The 13,668-nt window shown below is 45.5% G+C and overlaps 1 protein-coding gene across 3 annotated transcripts in view; it reads left to right on the top strand.

The window, feature by feature from the left end:
• Positions 1 to 5,194: 5,194 nt before the first annotated feature.
• The window catches only part of PIP4K2C (phosphatidylinositol-5-phosphate 4-kinase type 2 gamma), a 43,705-nt gene continuing 35,231 nt past the window's right edge, over positions 5,195 to 13,668 (top strand). For 2 of the 3 annotated variants that reach the window (XM_063119205.1, XM_063119204.1), the window contains exon 1: positions 5,195 to 5,341. In XM_063119205.1, the coding sequence (XP_062975275.1) occupies positions 5,213 to 5,341 (129 nt within the window). In that variant the 5' untranslated portion in view covers positions 5,195 to 5,212. Of the gene's footprint in view, positions 5,342 to 8,118; positions 8,188 to 13,668 lie in introns of those variants that run through there. The other variant, XM_063119207.1, reaches the window with a different exon arrangement.

The raw sequence follows: 13,668 nt of genomic DNA, 5'->3' as shown, positions 1-13,668 counted from the left end.
TAATAGAAGTGGAAAAACTACAAGATGAACAAGAACAGAGACTAGAAATATCAATTCACCACAGTGTTGGTAATCAAAAGACAGAAGATACGTGGTATGTAAAATACCATCTTTGGCTGGACCAACTAAGATTGTTGCAGGATTAGTCGTAGTTCGGAATTTCACATAACTCTTCATCATGCATGATGGAAAGGATCACACTTGCCAAAGTTCAAAGAATGAGGAACATGACAGAGAGTTAATAGTGCTTGAAAAACATCTGCACGAATAACACTATGGTAGCTACAGCTTGGAAAAATGTGCATAGTTAATAGTGGGCTTTTTGCACACCTAAAGGCCCAATTCTATGACAGAAAGAAGTCCTAGAATTCCAAGCATGCCACAGGCACCATGGCTGGCTGAAGGGATGCTGGGAGACGTAGGATTTTTTTTCTGTTTACATGCATAGGATTGCGCCTTAAGTTATAGATGGTTGATGGCATTTGCATTGCAGAATATCTTGCAAAACATTTCATATTTGTAAGCAAGCTATTACAAAGAATTGCAATTATTCCAAGAACACTGCCTTCTGATTTAAAATAGAGATAGCCAATAGGTAGCTCATTGGTCAGCTTTGTCTCACAAAACAATTTTATCTGGTTCTTAGCAGCCCTACTAGCCCACAATTTAATCCATCAAGAAAAAGAAAATTGGTTTCAAATGTTGCGTGCAATAGAAGTAAGTTCACATGTTAAAGCTGCATCTCTCTTTGGGTTCTGTATATAATATCTCTTCCACAACCAAACTCATGTGCTCCATAACTATGAAAACCTTGCTGATGGTCAGTGCAAATGCTAAATGTAAGTTGGATAGTGTGACAAAATACACTTCTCCCCAGCCCCATAGCTACCTTGGACCATCATCTTATTTATTATTTTCAAAGTTGTGCAAGATCTTGATGCCACCTCAAATTCAGAATAGGTCACCATCAGTTGTTTCCTGGATTAGATCTCGAACATTTGACACAGTCTGCACTTCATCCCAGATGATATTCGTAGACTTTGTTTCCAAGTTAGTCAGTGCCTTGTTAAAGCGTTTCCTGTGATGATTGCATGCTGAAGATACAAATTCAATCCCTGGCACCTCCAGTTAGAAGGACCAGGTAGTAGGAGATGTGAAGGACCCCTGATCTGAATTTTGGGAAATATGCTACCTGTCAGAGTAGATAATACTGGGCTAGGCAGACAGCAGTATAAGGCAGCCTCCTATGACATAGAACACAATGAAGGTTTGTTTCCCCTTTAAGCTTCCCACTTGAGACAGCAGGCTGACATTCACCTTGGTGAATAAACAAGAGCTGACAAAGCCAAACTTACGACCCAGAAAGTCTCCAGCTAAAATCTCACCTTGAGCATGAGCTCAGTGTAGCCTTAGAAAATGAGCCGCTCTCATTTAGCCAGACCCTCATCAGCAAAATGGTGATGATAATAATACTGGCTAACCTTAACAGTGAAGATGCTAAGAACCCCCCATGAAAACATAAGTGAAGCACTTTGAGGACTTGAAATGTGCTTGGTAAATAGTAAGTGGTAGTATTAAATTGTAGCTTGACATTTCAAGTGGCGCAGTAGCCAATGTACCTATGAACAAATTTTCTTTGAGCAGACACCCTAGTTCGGGCAATATGCCACACGTTACCAACGTGAGTATGTATGAGCAGATGGGCTACTTAAAAATGGTGCAAGCACTGGCATTTTGTAGCGTTGCTTTGCAAGGGGTGCTGTTTGCATTCAGGAGTCAGGAAGGTCCATTAAAGAATGCAAAGTAGACATTTCAGGAAACAGATTCTAGATATAAAAGGAAAAAGAAGTGAAATAAATTAATAAGAGCTCCAATTTGCGGGGTGGGGATGCAGGGGAGTATCAGCTGCAAATAATCCTAAAACTAGAATTGAGGCAACAGCAGCTTTCACTGGTATATACATCCATATCGAATATTTATTTCATTTCATTTCTATACCACCCAATAACTGAAGGTCTCTGGGTGATTCACAAAAATTAAAACCATAGGGTACAGTGGAAAATATAAAATATGGAAGCTTGAAACCACAATATAAAAGTATAACCAGAATAAAACCGAGCAGCAATGCAGAGATTTAAAATACAGACTTAAAATAGAGTTAAAAGACTAGGATGGTAAAATGCTAAAATTCTGGGGCGGGGGGAAGGTCTTCATCTGATGCCAGAAAGAGTACAACATAGATGCCAGGCGAACCTCTCTAGGGAGCTGGAAAAAATACTGGCGTAATGTGGACTCGTTGGCCAGTCCCGGTTTACAATCTTGCTGCCTTGTTTTGTACCAGCTGAAGTTTTCAGACTGTTTTTAAAGTCAGCCCCATGTATAACACATTGCAGTAATCCAGACAAGAGGCTATCAGAGCATGGATAACTGTAGCCAGGCTATCTGTTTAGATAAGGGCGCAGTTGGTATATCAGCCCAAGCTGATAAAAGGTGCTCCATGGCACTGAGTCCACCTGTGCCTCAAGTGACAGTTCAGGATCCAAGAGCACCCCAAACTCTGGACCCAATCCTTTAGGAGGACAGCAACCCCTTCCAGAACAGGTTGAACATCACATAGCCGGCAGACAAACCACTCACTAACAATACCTCTGTTTTTTCTGGATTGAGTTTGTTTCTTGGCCCTCATCCAGACCATTACCGTGCCCAGGCACTGATTCAGAACAGCCACTGCCTCACATAGCCCCTGTCTTCACAGCGCCGAGTTGGTGCTGCCTCCCCGCCAAACCCCACAGTTTTACCTACCAGGGCGGTGTCAGGTAATCCTGATGCCAAGGAAGGAGTGCAGTGTTTCTGGTGGTCACCTGGATAATGAGGCCGCCCCCCTGCCCACTTCCTGATGGAAGGTGAACAATTGTTGGTCGCGTTCCACCAGGACCACACACCCCCTACTGATCTCGCTCCCATTGAAAAAGTTGGGGTAAGTCCCCGACTTCTTCAAAGCGCAACTTCGCAGGAAAGCCCAGCGGTGGCTGCAAATCGGTGTCTGCATCATATAACTGACACAGTGCAGATTCACAGCTACCGCAGGGCTTTCCCCACGTATAGGCAGCCCCCTGCTGGATTTGATGAAAAAGAGAGGTCTAATTGGGTGTCATCTGCATATTGATGACATCTCAGCCCACACTCCTCTCAGTAGTTTCATGTAGATGTTGAACAGGACACCAAACGGTAACCCTAATTTTGTTTCCATGTGAGCTACTACAGCAATTGCTGTCTGGTGATCATATGAATTTATCATAAGGTGAAAGGGAGTTAGCCTGTACAACATGCTAAACTTTAAGATGGCAACAATTCCTAGAACTGCTAACAGACCAGAAAAAAGCAACCTACATAAAGCCTGATCTGCTTTTGCGCCCTTAATTGCAAACTGATGCACAGAAAACATAAGATAAACATTGTCACCTACTAATGTCTGTATACCAAGCTGTTGTTAAGAGCATAATTAAAGAGATTGCTGGGCTTGAACAGCTCATAATCCCCACAACCGTCTAACAGCGAAGTATAACTCCTGCTACCTTCTCATCTGCCCTTACAGAGTCTCTACTCCTTTAACAGCTGCATAAAAAACAAATATTCATCAGTGGCAGGTATAAAGCGAGAGATGCCTGTTGAATTTCTACCTGCTGCATAGCTGTGATTAGACGCAAGACATCCTGTCAAGGGAAACAAGCAACGCTGTCACATTTAGAACGGTTCTGCTGGCTTTACGCGGCATCCGTGTTTGCTGCAGGCAGGTTGACATTTGCACACTAGCGTTCACACAACCTTTTAAGGACACGTGTCTGCTCAATACCCTTGTAACTCGTGGCAGCAAAAAAATAAACAGGAGCTGTTCTCCGAAAACGCTACTTACTTTACCAATGTGGACTCGATGAACCGGACCCCTCCCCGCTCGCATTTTTATTCACGTGTCAGTCTTTCACTTTGGTAGCTTCATCGTGCGCTTGTGCAGTTTGATTCTCAGCCTCCCTATAGCGGGTAGAGAGAGAAAAAAGAGAGAAGAGAACCACACAGTGGAAGAGTTCGGACGACACGCTAACCAACGGTTGTTTCCCATTCTGTTCCTATTACCCCACTCAGTTGATTAGCGTGTCGTCCGAACTCAGCCAGTATCTCGGTTCTGATTAGGATCCCCACTCTAAATCTGAGCAATGATAGTGGTTCCCCTTCCCACGCAAAGGATGGAGAAGCTTTCCACTATAAAGATTCCAAGGGCGTAAAGCGGACGTCGTCCATTAGGTCAAGCTACCTGGGGGGGATGCTGGGAATTGTAGTTCAACGCGTCTGGAAGGCACCTGGTTGGGAAAGGTTATGTAAGTCCACGTTGGCGGGTTCCGGTTGCAACATCTTAACGCAGCCTTCCCCAACCTGGTGCTCTCCAGACCTGTTGGACATCAATCCCCATCAGCCCCAGCCCGCAGGGCGAAACCATCAGGAATTCTGGAAGCGGTAGCCCGACAAATCTAGAGAGTCCCAGGTTGGAGAAGACTGCCTTAAAGACTAATGCGTTTATGATTCTAGCATTAGCTTTCGTGGGCACTGTCCATTTCACCAGATGGCGAAGTGGGCTGTAGTTCCCGAAAGTTTATGCCACCATCAATAGGTTAGCCTTTAAAGTAGGGTGACCATATGAAAAGGAGGACAGGGCTCCTGTATCTTTAACTGTAATGTAGAAAAGGGAATTTTAGCAGGTGTCAATTGAAGGGGATGAAATTCTCTCTTCATCAACACAGTTAAAGCTGCAGAAGCCCTGCCCTCTTTTGTATCTGGCCACTCTACTATAGCTAGTGTAGCTTTAACTGTTGTGATGAAGAGGGAATTTCACCCTCTTCAATTGACACCTGCTGAAATTCCCTTTTCTACATTACTGTTAAAGATACAGGAGCCCTATCCTCCTTTTCATATGGTCACCCTATTTAAAGTACCAGAAGACTCTTCGTTGTTTATGCTGCAATACAGACTGACACGGCGAGCCCTCTGGGAAAGAGTTTTAATTTCTAACCAGAAGTTCACGTGTGCGTGTCACTCTAGCTGTATCTCTACTTCGCTCCCTCTCTCCCGTCACGTGTGAGCGGAATCAGCTGATCGTTGTTTCCGTTGCCGGCGGCAAGGCTCAGAGAGAGAGAGAGAGAGACGGCCAGCAGAAGCCAGGATGGCAGCCTCGGTGGGGCCGGGGACCCGCACGAAGACCAAGAAGAAGCACTTCGTGCCTCAGCGCGTGAAGGTGCTGCGGTCGGCCAACCCTCTGCTGGGCGTCTTGGGTTGGGGGATCAACCACCAGGTAACCCGCGAGATCCCTCCCTTCCTCATGGAGTAGGGTGCGTGAGAAGTAGGGTCGCCCCCCCCCCCCACTCTGCAGGATCCATGGCTGGTTGCGGGGAAGGCAGGAAGGGCGATCCTTATTCTGAAAGCATTCACAAGACCGCCCCTGTTTTGTGGGACCCTCCGTGGATGCTGACCTTGGTATGACGCCAATTTGTCCCCACGACCATGTTCTCTCTCTCTCTCTCTCTCTCTCTTTCACACACACACACACACGCGTTGCTTCAAACCATGATCTTTGGCATGTAATGGCTCAGCCAGTATGGCTGGCTGAAGCATGCTGGGAGTTGTAGTCGAACACATCTGGAAGGCTGTAGGAGTTTCTAGTTCCTGTCCCTCTTCTCCTCTCCCTTGCTCACTCCCTGGCCCATACCTGGAACTAGGAATTGTTCACATTTGTTTGCATTGTTTATGTGTTCAAAGCATTTTAATCCTCTTCTTCAGTCAGAAGGTTCCCAGAGCGGCTTATAAGGATCAATACTTATAGACAGTCCCTGCCCTCAGGCGTACAATCTAAACCAACATGAGATGCAAGGCAAGAGAGTGGCAGGGAGAAGGAAAAAAGCATGATAGTTAATTCAGTTGCCTATAAGGATGGGAATATATCGATTCCAGAACTTAGGTTTGCACTGCAGCTAGTGTTCTTCTGGTCTGGCAAGATCTTTGGCTGCTCATTCCACTTTTCATTCATCTGTTCTGCAGTTTCTCCTCCTTTGCTACCTGATCATGAGTTCAAGCTTAAACTGTTCCTTTTTAAATGTCTTATTATTCTGGTTAATATTTCTATTATCATAAGCCTTTTCTCTGCTGTTATAGGTTGTTCTGAACATGTGCTGGGGGGAAGTGTAGTATTTAAATATTTTTTTAAAAATGAAATAGTAGTGATATAAGTAAATTGATCATTGAACTGCTATCAAATGATATTGCCCTACTCTACGGGACCTAGTATTGGGGGCTGTGCTGAAGGAATCATTTGTGAACCGCCCAGAGAGCTCCAGCTATTGGGCGGTATAGAAATGTAATAAATAAATGTGTTGGTACTGAAGTGACAGTGAACCATTTCCGCCAAGATTCCTACCCTCTTTTGTAATCTTTACTGTCTCCCTTGCTTCCAAGTCTAGTGACTCATACTTGTCCACTTAATACTAGGTTTGCTAAACATATTTCCCAGTCATGAATTACACAAGTGTATTTCTGAGTTCACCCATTTTGGGAGGAGTTTGATCAGTTTTTCTTTCCTTACTGTAAGGACGTAGCAATCTGGGTACTTGTTCTCCTTGTCTTGTCTTATGCTTGTGAATGGATCTCATACAGCAGATTTGGGCAGGCTTCAGGCTTATGGGATCTACTTTTCACAAGAACCACAAGATGCCTCAACCAGAGCGCGGTACAAAGGACAGGGCCTTAGAAGTAAACAAGCCTGAGCCCAGGAATTTGTTTTCAGTACCAAAACTAAAGGGACCTCATAGTTCTGCTACACAAAATCCACTCCTGGTTACCCTGAGCTTTCTTCATTTCAGTAGTATAATTTTTTGAGGGAGGTGAGCTATTATGAGTTGGAAACTACAAATCTATTGCAAGTCACCCATCCTTGCCATACAGCATCTGTTCAGGAAGGAGGGACAGGTGCCCTGATTGTTTTAGAATGCAATCCTCTGCATGTTTAAACAGGGTCTTATAACTCCAAGCATTCCTCAGCCAGGTTTCATTAGAATTACTCTAATCTTTCTCTTTAAGAAGAGGGGGATAGGTTTTGCACATCATAGAGCTCTCAGTATAGATTCTTGGTCAAGGGTGACCAACCTGGTTCCCTAGGAATGGTTTGATCTACAACTCCCATCATCCCCAGCAAACCTAGCCTGTGGTGATGGGAGTTGTAGTCCAAAACTCTTTGAGGGCACCAAGGTTGCTGACCCGTTCTTTGGTTCTCTGGCTCTTCTTGCCTTAGTTTAGGGGTGCAGAACCTCAGACCTAGGGGCCAAATCTGAGTTCCCCGGAAGGCCCCGCTTCTTTCCCCTGGCCCCACCCCTTCCTCCAACCACTGATCATCTGATGGTTTCTTGGCTCCCTTCGCCCCCTTCTGAAAGATTGTAATGCCTCTCCTGAGATGTAATTACCGGCACTAAGTTCAAATCCGGTGGTGTTTTGGTTATTTTGGCTACGCCCCTTTTGCCTTGGGCTCTGCCTGCCCACCACTCAAGAGCCTCCCTGAAATGGAATTTGGCCCTCAGGATAATAAAAGGGCTTCTGCACCCCTGCCTCAGTTGGAAGGCATATGCTGGGGGAAGACCAAATGTACTGGGAGGTGAATGCCCTGATGCTTGCCCTCATTGTGATGGACTGGATTGCTTGTTGTGAGGACACCCCTCCCCACCCCCGAAGGATAGGGGCAGCCTTATCTGACCATTGCCGAAGTGTTGAGGATATACTGCTCTGATAACTGTGTCAAAGCATCTGAGTAGATTCAGCAGTCCCTGTAGCAGACAGAGCGTCGTCCTCTGTGATGAAGAGCCTGGCCTCATTTAGGCTCTGAAAGGACGCTGCGTTCCAGGCCTCAGATAAGAAGTGAATTAACTGATACCTGGTGGCCTAGAGCAGCCGTTGCATCTCTCTTGTGTGATGCCTTAAGCAGGAAGACTACATTCCATCATTGGCATTTTTCTTCGCTTAACTGACCCCTTTCCCTCTGGTTCCAGCAGTTTTACGACCCCAGCGTGTATGCGTGTTTGTGGGGGTGGAGGGAGCGTATGAACTCCATGGCACGGCACCAGAATAATTCAGATTCCGGAAGGAAGGAGGCGGCTGGTACGTGGGCCTTGCCGCATGCCCTTTCTGCCTTGCAAACTCTCTGATTGCTGCAGGCATCGCCTCTCAATGTGTGCAAAGCTGGATGCTTCCTTCCGTTTTGCCCTTGGGTGCTTCCAAAGTGTGACGGCTAAATTTGTATTTGTGCCTAAAAATAATTCGTACTGTGGCTGTGTGTCCCGTTCCCCCCCCCCCCCCCCGCTAAGAAGCTGGATGAAACAGATCTTGTGAAATTAAAACTGGATTCTGTCACTTGGCCTGGATGGAAACTTTCTGGGTAGACATCCTAGCTAGAGGTTCCCAAATCATTACAACTTTGGTTTTATCCTCTCAATCTCGTGTGCACACTCTTCTTCTGTATGGTGATGAAAGCTGGTCGTAGCTATTTTTTGCTTAGATGGCTTCCATTTAGAACTGGCTTACTAACCCGCCAGCAGTGTTGCCTCATTAGCTAGCTCTCTGTTCTGACCCTTGCTCTCCATTGGGAACAATACCAAAGACTCTAAATGATTCTGTATGTAGCAGTTTTAAAATGCATAGCAACGCATAGCATTGCCCTAATCTCCTCCCATAATAGCTGTTCAAAGCAGGTGGTGATTTTTCTTCCCATCAGAGCAGGAATGGGGAGCCTTAGGCCAAGGGGCCAAATCTGGCCCTCCTGGGGTCCCAATCTGACTCACTGGGGTTCTTTGACTCCAAATCCATTGCTGATTTCTTGGCTTTGGTGCATTTCCCCCCCCCCCCCATTCTAAAAGGTTGAAAGGCCCCTCCTATTAGTTACTGGCAGTAAGATTTTAAGCTACAATGTGCTGGTATTATTTAGTTATTTAATTTATTTATTACATTTTTATACCGCCCAATAGCTGAAGCTCTCTGGGCGGTTCACAGAAATTAAAACCATAATAAAACAACCAATAGTCTTCATTGGCTTCCAATTCACTTCAGAATCCAATATAAACTTCTCCTGTTAACCTTCAAAGCTTTTCACGGTCTAGCTCCTTCCTATCTCTCCTCTCTCATCTCACACTATTGCCCCGCTCGTGCTCTTCGCTCCTCTGATGCCATGCTTCTCGCCTGCCCAAAGGCCTCTACTTCCCTTGCTCGGCTTCGTCCATTCTCTTCTGCTGCCCCTTACGCCTGGAACGCTCTTCCAGAACATTTGAGAACTACAAGTTCAACCGCAGCTTATAAAGCTCAACTAAAAACTTTTCTTTTTCCTAAAGCTTTTAAAACTTGATGTTGTGCAGACTTCTACTGTTATTTTCTACTGTTAGTTTTACCCTACCCTGTGCCTGTTTGCATTCTCTTCCCCTCCTTATTGTTTTACTATGATTTTATTAGATTGTAAGCCTATGCGGCAGGGTCTTGCTATTTACTGTTTTACTCTGTACAGCACCATGTACACTGATGGTGCTATATAAATAAATAATAATAATAATAATAATAATAATAATAATAATAATAATAATAAAAACACAAATACAAAATACAGTATAAAAAAATTACTGTATTTTTAACTCCACCCCTTTGCCTTGAGTCCTGCCCACTTGTGGAATGCACCACCCACCCACCCCGAGCTTCCCTGAAATTGAATGCAGCCCTTGGGCTGAAAGAGGTTCCTCACCTCTGCATTAGAGAAAGGCAACTGGAGCAGGGTTTATCCTCACCTGGGTTCACTGGCTTTGGGAAGGCTTTGCCTCTTGTCCTAGTTCACCATCTGGGTTCTCAAACTTTGAAGTGCCCTCTGCTGGGAAAGAGAGGGCGCTGCAGCAAGCTGAGCAGGAGACTTTCCCTCCTAGCAAAAGAGAGAAAGAGAGAGAGCATTTGATCCCCCCAAATTGTTCTGCTGACCAAGAAAGTTGCAGAGAGATGGGGAAACCTTGCCCAGCAGCTGTTTCTAGGCTGTTGGTTTTTTTTTACCCATTTTCCTTCTTTCTTTTTGTGGCAAGGTTGTGGCGCATTGGGGGGGGGGGGCGTTCAGGGGACCACAGCAAACAAATAAGCTGTCGAAACTACAGCGTGGATGTTGTCCAAATGTTCGTGCACCATGCTAAACTGAGCCCAAATCCCAAACGATTCTCCTCGCTGCTTTTCAAGTCCGTTGCCTTTATTGGAAGTGTGCCGCATATATGCAACGAAATGCACGTGCTTCTGAAAATCAGCTGGAAAACGACATGAGCCTGAACCCCCTCAGAAATGGCGTTTCCCCACAAGTCCAAGCCATGCTACCAGTTGGCGTCAGAGTGCCTGGGCCGGTGTCGGGATTAGGTAGCATAAATAACGGCTTTAAAGGCTCCCAGGAGCTCTGAGCATAGGTAATTCACAGCAAAGCGTGGGCAGGCTTCCTCTGGAGCCGACTCCTAGGCACCGGCAGGTTATTGTGACCTGGCTGCTTTCCTTTGCTGTCTCTTGATGCGTCGAAGATGATCCCAGCAACTGGAAGTCTGGCAGCCAGGTCCTCCAAGATGGCTCCCACAGTGAGCTCCACGTTGGCAGACTCCTCCCAGCCTTTGGGAAGGATTTGATGGCCAGGTCAGACACTCCGATGCAGGTTCTCCTGCTCCCAGACCTCCCTGTCCCTCCTTCTGGTGGCTTCAGTCTTCTTGTGGCGGGGAAGCTATGCACCTGGTGCACAATGATTATTTATTACATTTCCCTGGCCAGAGTTAGCCTTCTGTATCATCTTCAGTGCTGGGGGAACTTTCCTCAGCAGCGTCTCGTTGCCATAGTCTGGGTATTCAGCTATTGGGCGATATAAAAATGTCATAAATAAATTAAATAACTAAATAATACCAGCACCTTGTAGCTTAAAATCTTACTGCCAGTAACTAATAGGAGGGGCCTTTCAACCTTTTAGAATGGGGGGGGGGGGGAACTGCACCAAAGCCAAGAAATCAGCAATCGGTTTGGGGTCAAAGAACCAGTCCAGCTATGATGGGGCAGGGGCTGGGGGTGGAGGAGGCTGCAGTTGCGTGGGCCCAGAACTCCAAGAAGAAGCCAGATGCTGATTTGGCCCCATACCTGGAAGAGGAATGAATCACGTCTGCAGAAATACCCAGCCAAGGGGCCGAGGACTGGTCACCCAATGCTACTCTCTGAAACCGACCCTGTAGGTAGGACCGGAACTACTATAACACAATGCCTCCGATGCCCATCCCATGGAGTCAATCCAGGAGGATACCTTGGTCGATGGTATAAAAAGCCGATGAGAGTTCGAGCAGGATTAACAGGGTTGCATTCCCCCTGTCCCTCTCTCGATAAAGGTCATCCATCAGGGCGACCAAGGCTGATTCAGTCCCGTAACCAGATCGGAACCCAGACTGGAATGGGTCTAGATAATCAGGATCCTCCAAGAATGCCTGCAGTTGCTCCGCCACAACCCTCTCAAGTACCTTCCCTGAAAAAGGGGTGTTTGCAACTGGGCGGTAGTTGCCTAATACCGTCGGGTCCAGGGTGGGCTTCTTTAGGAGTGGTCGCACTACTGCCTCCTTAAGGACAGCAGGGACCACTCCTTCCCGGAGAGAAGCATTTATCACCCCCTGGACCCACCCAGTCAGACCCCCTCGGCTTGCTTTTATAAGCCAGAGAGAAGTTGTTGCAGACGGCCCCTATCCCTGTATCGGTAATGTTGGTTTTTTCCAAAAAGGCTGAACTGCATAAAAGCTGCTAAACTGAATTGGTCCGATTGATGACTGACAGGAACTGGGATAGTCTTGTAATTCAGCCTGAATGGCTGGAGGTGCTGCTGTTTGAAGCTCAGCTGCTCTGGCTCTCAGCTACCTGCCTTCGGAGATTGCGGGGGAAGAATGTGTGAGCTGCTATGAACCCTGTGGAGTGAAAATGCGATAAGTTCATCAATAATAGCAAAATGCACACTGTATTCACCGTTAGTCAATATAGAATACCTACCACTTCTTTCTCGTGAATGTGCATTGCAATCCTAATTTTGCTCATTAGCAGGGCTGTATGCATGCACTGATTCTGTGGGAGCAGAAGAAACCCACAGAGTGTGGCTTTGCGCGTGGAGTTCAGCATCTCGAAGAGCTAAACTTGACTTTATTTATTTATTTACCTAAAGGCAAGTTTCTAGCCCTTATGGTTGTAAATATATGGTTGAAGGTGTGCCGTTAATGCCTGTTGTAATCTCAGAAGCCGGGGAGGTGGCTGAAGAAGTCTTCCTATCATTTAGTGCAGGGCTTCAGTGTTCCTCATAGATCCTTGTCAGGCAAAGTTGGAATATTCCGTCATCATCATCATCATCCTATTTAAATTATGCAAAATAGAAGAAAATGAGGAGGTTTACTTACCTTGCAAAATGTGTGCACTTTACAAAATTGACCTTTACTCGGTGTATAGTTTAAAATTGCTTTACTGCACTTTTTAGTGGCATGCAGAACATATTTTCTTTATTTCAGGGAAGTGGTGCTTAGAAGCGTGCAGCAAAAGGCTGAGGGAATTTTGACTGAGAGCAGGATATTAATTAATTAATTAATTACATTTCTATACTGCCCAATAGCCGGAGCTCTCTGGGCGGTTCACACAAATTAAAAACATTCAAAGTATAAAACAACAGTATAAAACCATAATATAAAATACAATACAAAAGCTCAACCAGATAAAAACAGCAGCAATGCAAAATTACAAATTTAAAACGCCAAGTTAAAATTTATTTATAGACTGTTAAAATGCTGGGAGAATAAAAAGGTCTTCACCTTTTGGGAGGTAACTATTCCAGGTGTGGTTTTGAATAAGCGCCCTTGTTGCCTTGCACTTATTATTATTATTATTATTATTATTATTTATTTATATAGCACCATCAATGTACATGGTGCTGTACAGAGTAAAACAGTAAATAGCAAGACCCTGCCGCATAGGCTTACATTCTAATAAAATCATAGTAAAACAATAAGGAGGGGAAGAGAATGCAAACAGGTACAGGGTAGGGTAAGCAGGCACAGGGTAGGGAAAAACTAACAGTAGAAAGTAACAGTAGAAGTCTGCACAACATCAAGTTTTAAAAGCTTTAGGACTTCCTCAAATAGACAGATTGCCAAAGTTGGTTGTCCTTCACCTTTCTGAGGGTGCTTGGCATCTCGATTCTCATCCTGCTTGGAAAAGAGTTCTGTGAAGGGAAAAAGCATGCAACCCGCATTGGGTGAACAGCTGCCAAGTTGTTGCATTATGAGTATGCCACTTTTTTCTCTCCAGGTAAGCCCTGTCTGCATGAGAGCCAGTGTGGTGTAGTGGCTAAAGCGTTGGACTAGGAGTCGGGAGATCCGGGTTCTAGTCCCCACTCGGCCATGGAAACCCACTGGGTGACTTTGGGCCAGTCAAAGACTCTCAGCCCAGGTTTGTTGTTGTGAGGATAAAATGGAGAGGAGTAGAGTTATGTACACCGCCTTGGGTTCCTTGGTGGAAAAAAGATGGGATATAAATGCAATAATAAATAAAGATATAAGAGCTGACAGAAGGGCTGTGGCC

Source organism: Elgaria multicarinata, chromosome 3 (assembly GCF_023053635.1).
Source record: "Elgaria multicarinata webbii isolate HBS135686 ecotype San Diego chromosome 3, rElgMul1.1.pri, whole genome shotgun sequence".
In the NCBI taxonomy this organism is placed as follows: domain Eukaryota; kingdom Metazoa; phylum Chordata; class Lepidosauria; order Squamata; family Anguidae; genus Elgaria; species Elgaria multicarinata.
Note: the sequence above shows the minus strand (reverse complement) of the source record. Positions and strands in the feature narration are given on the sequence as shown.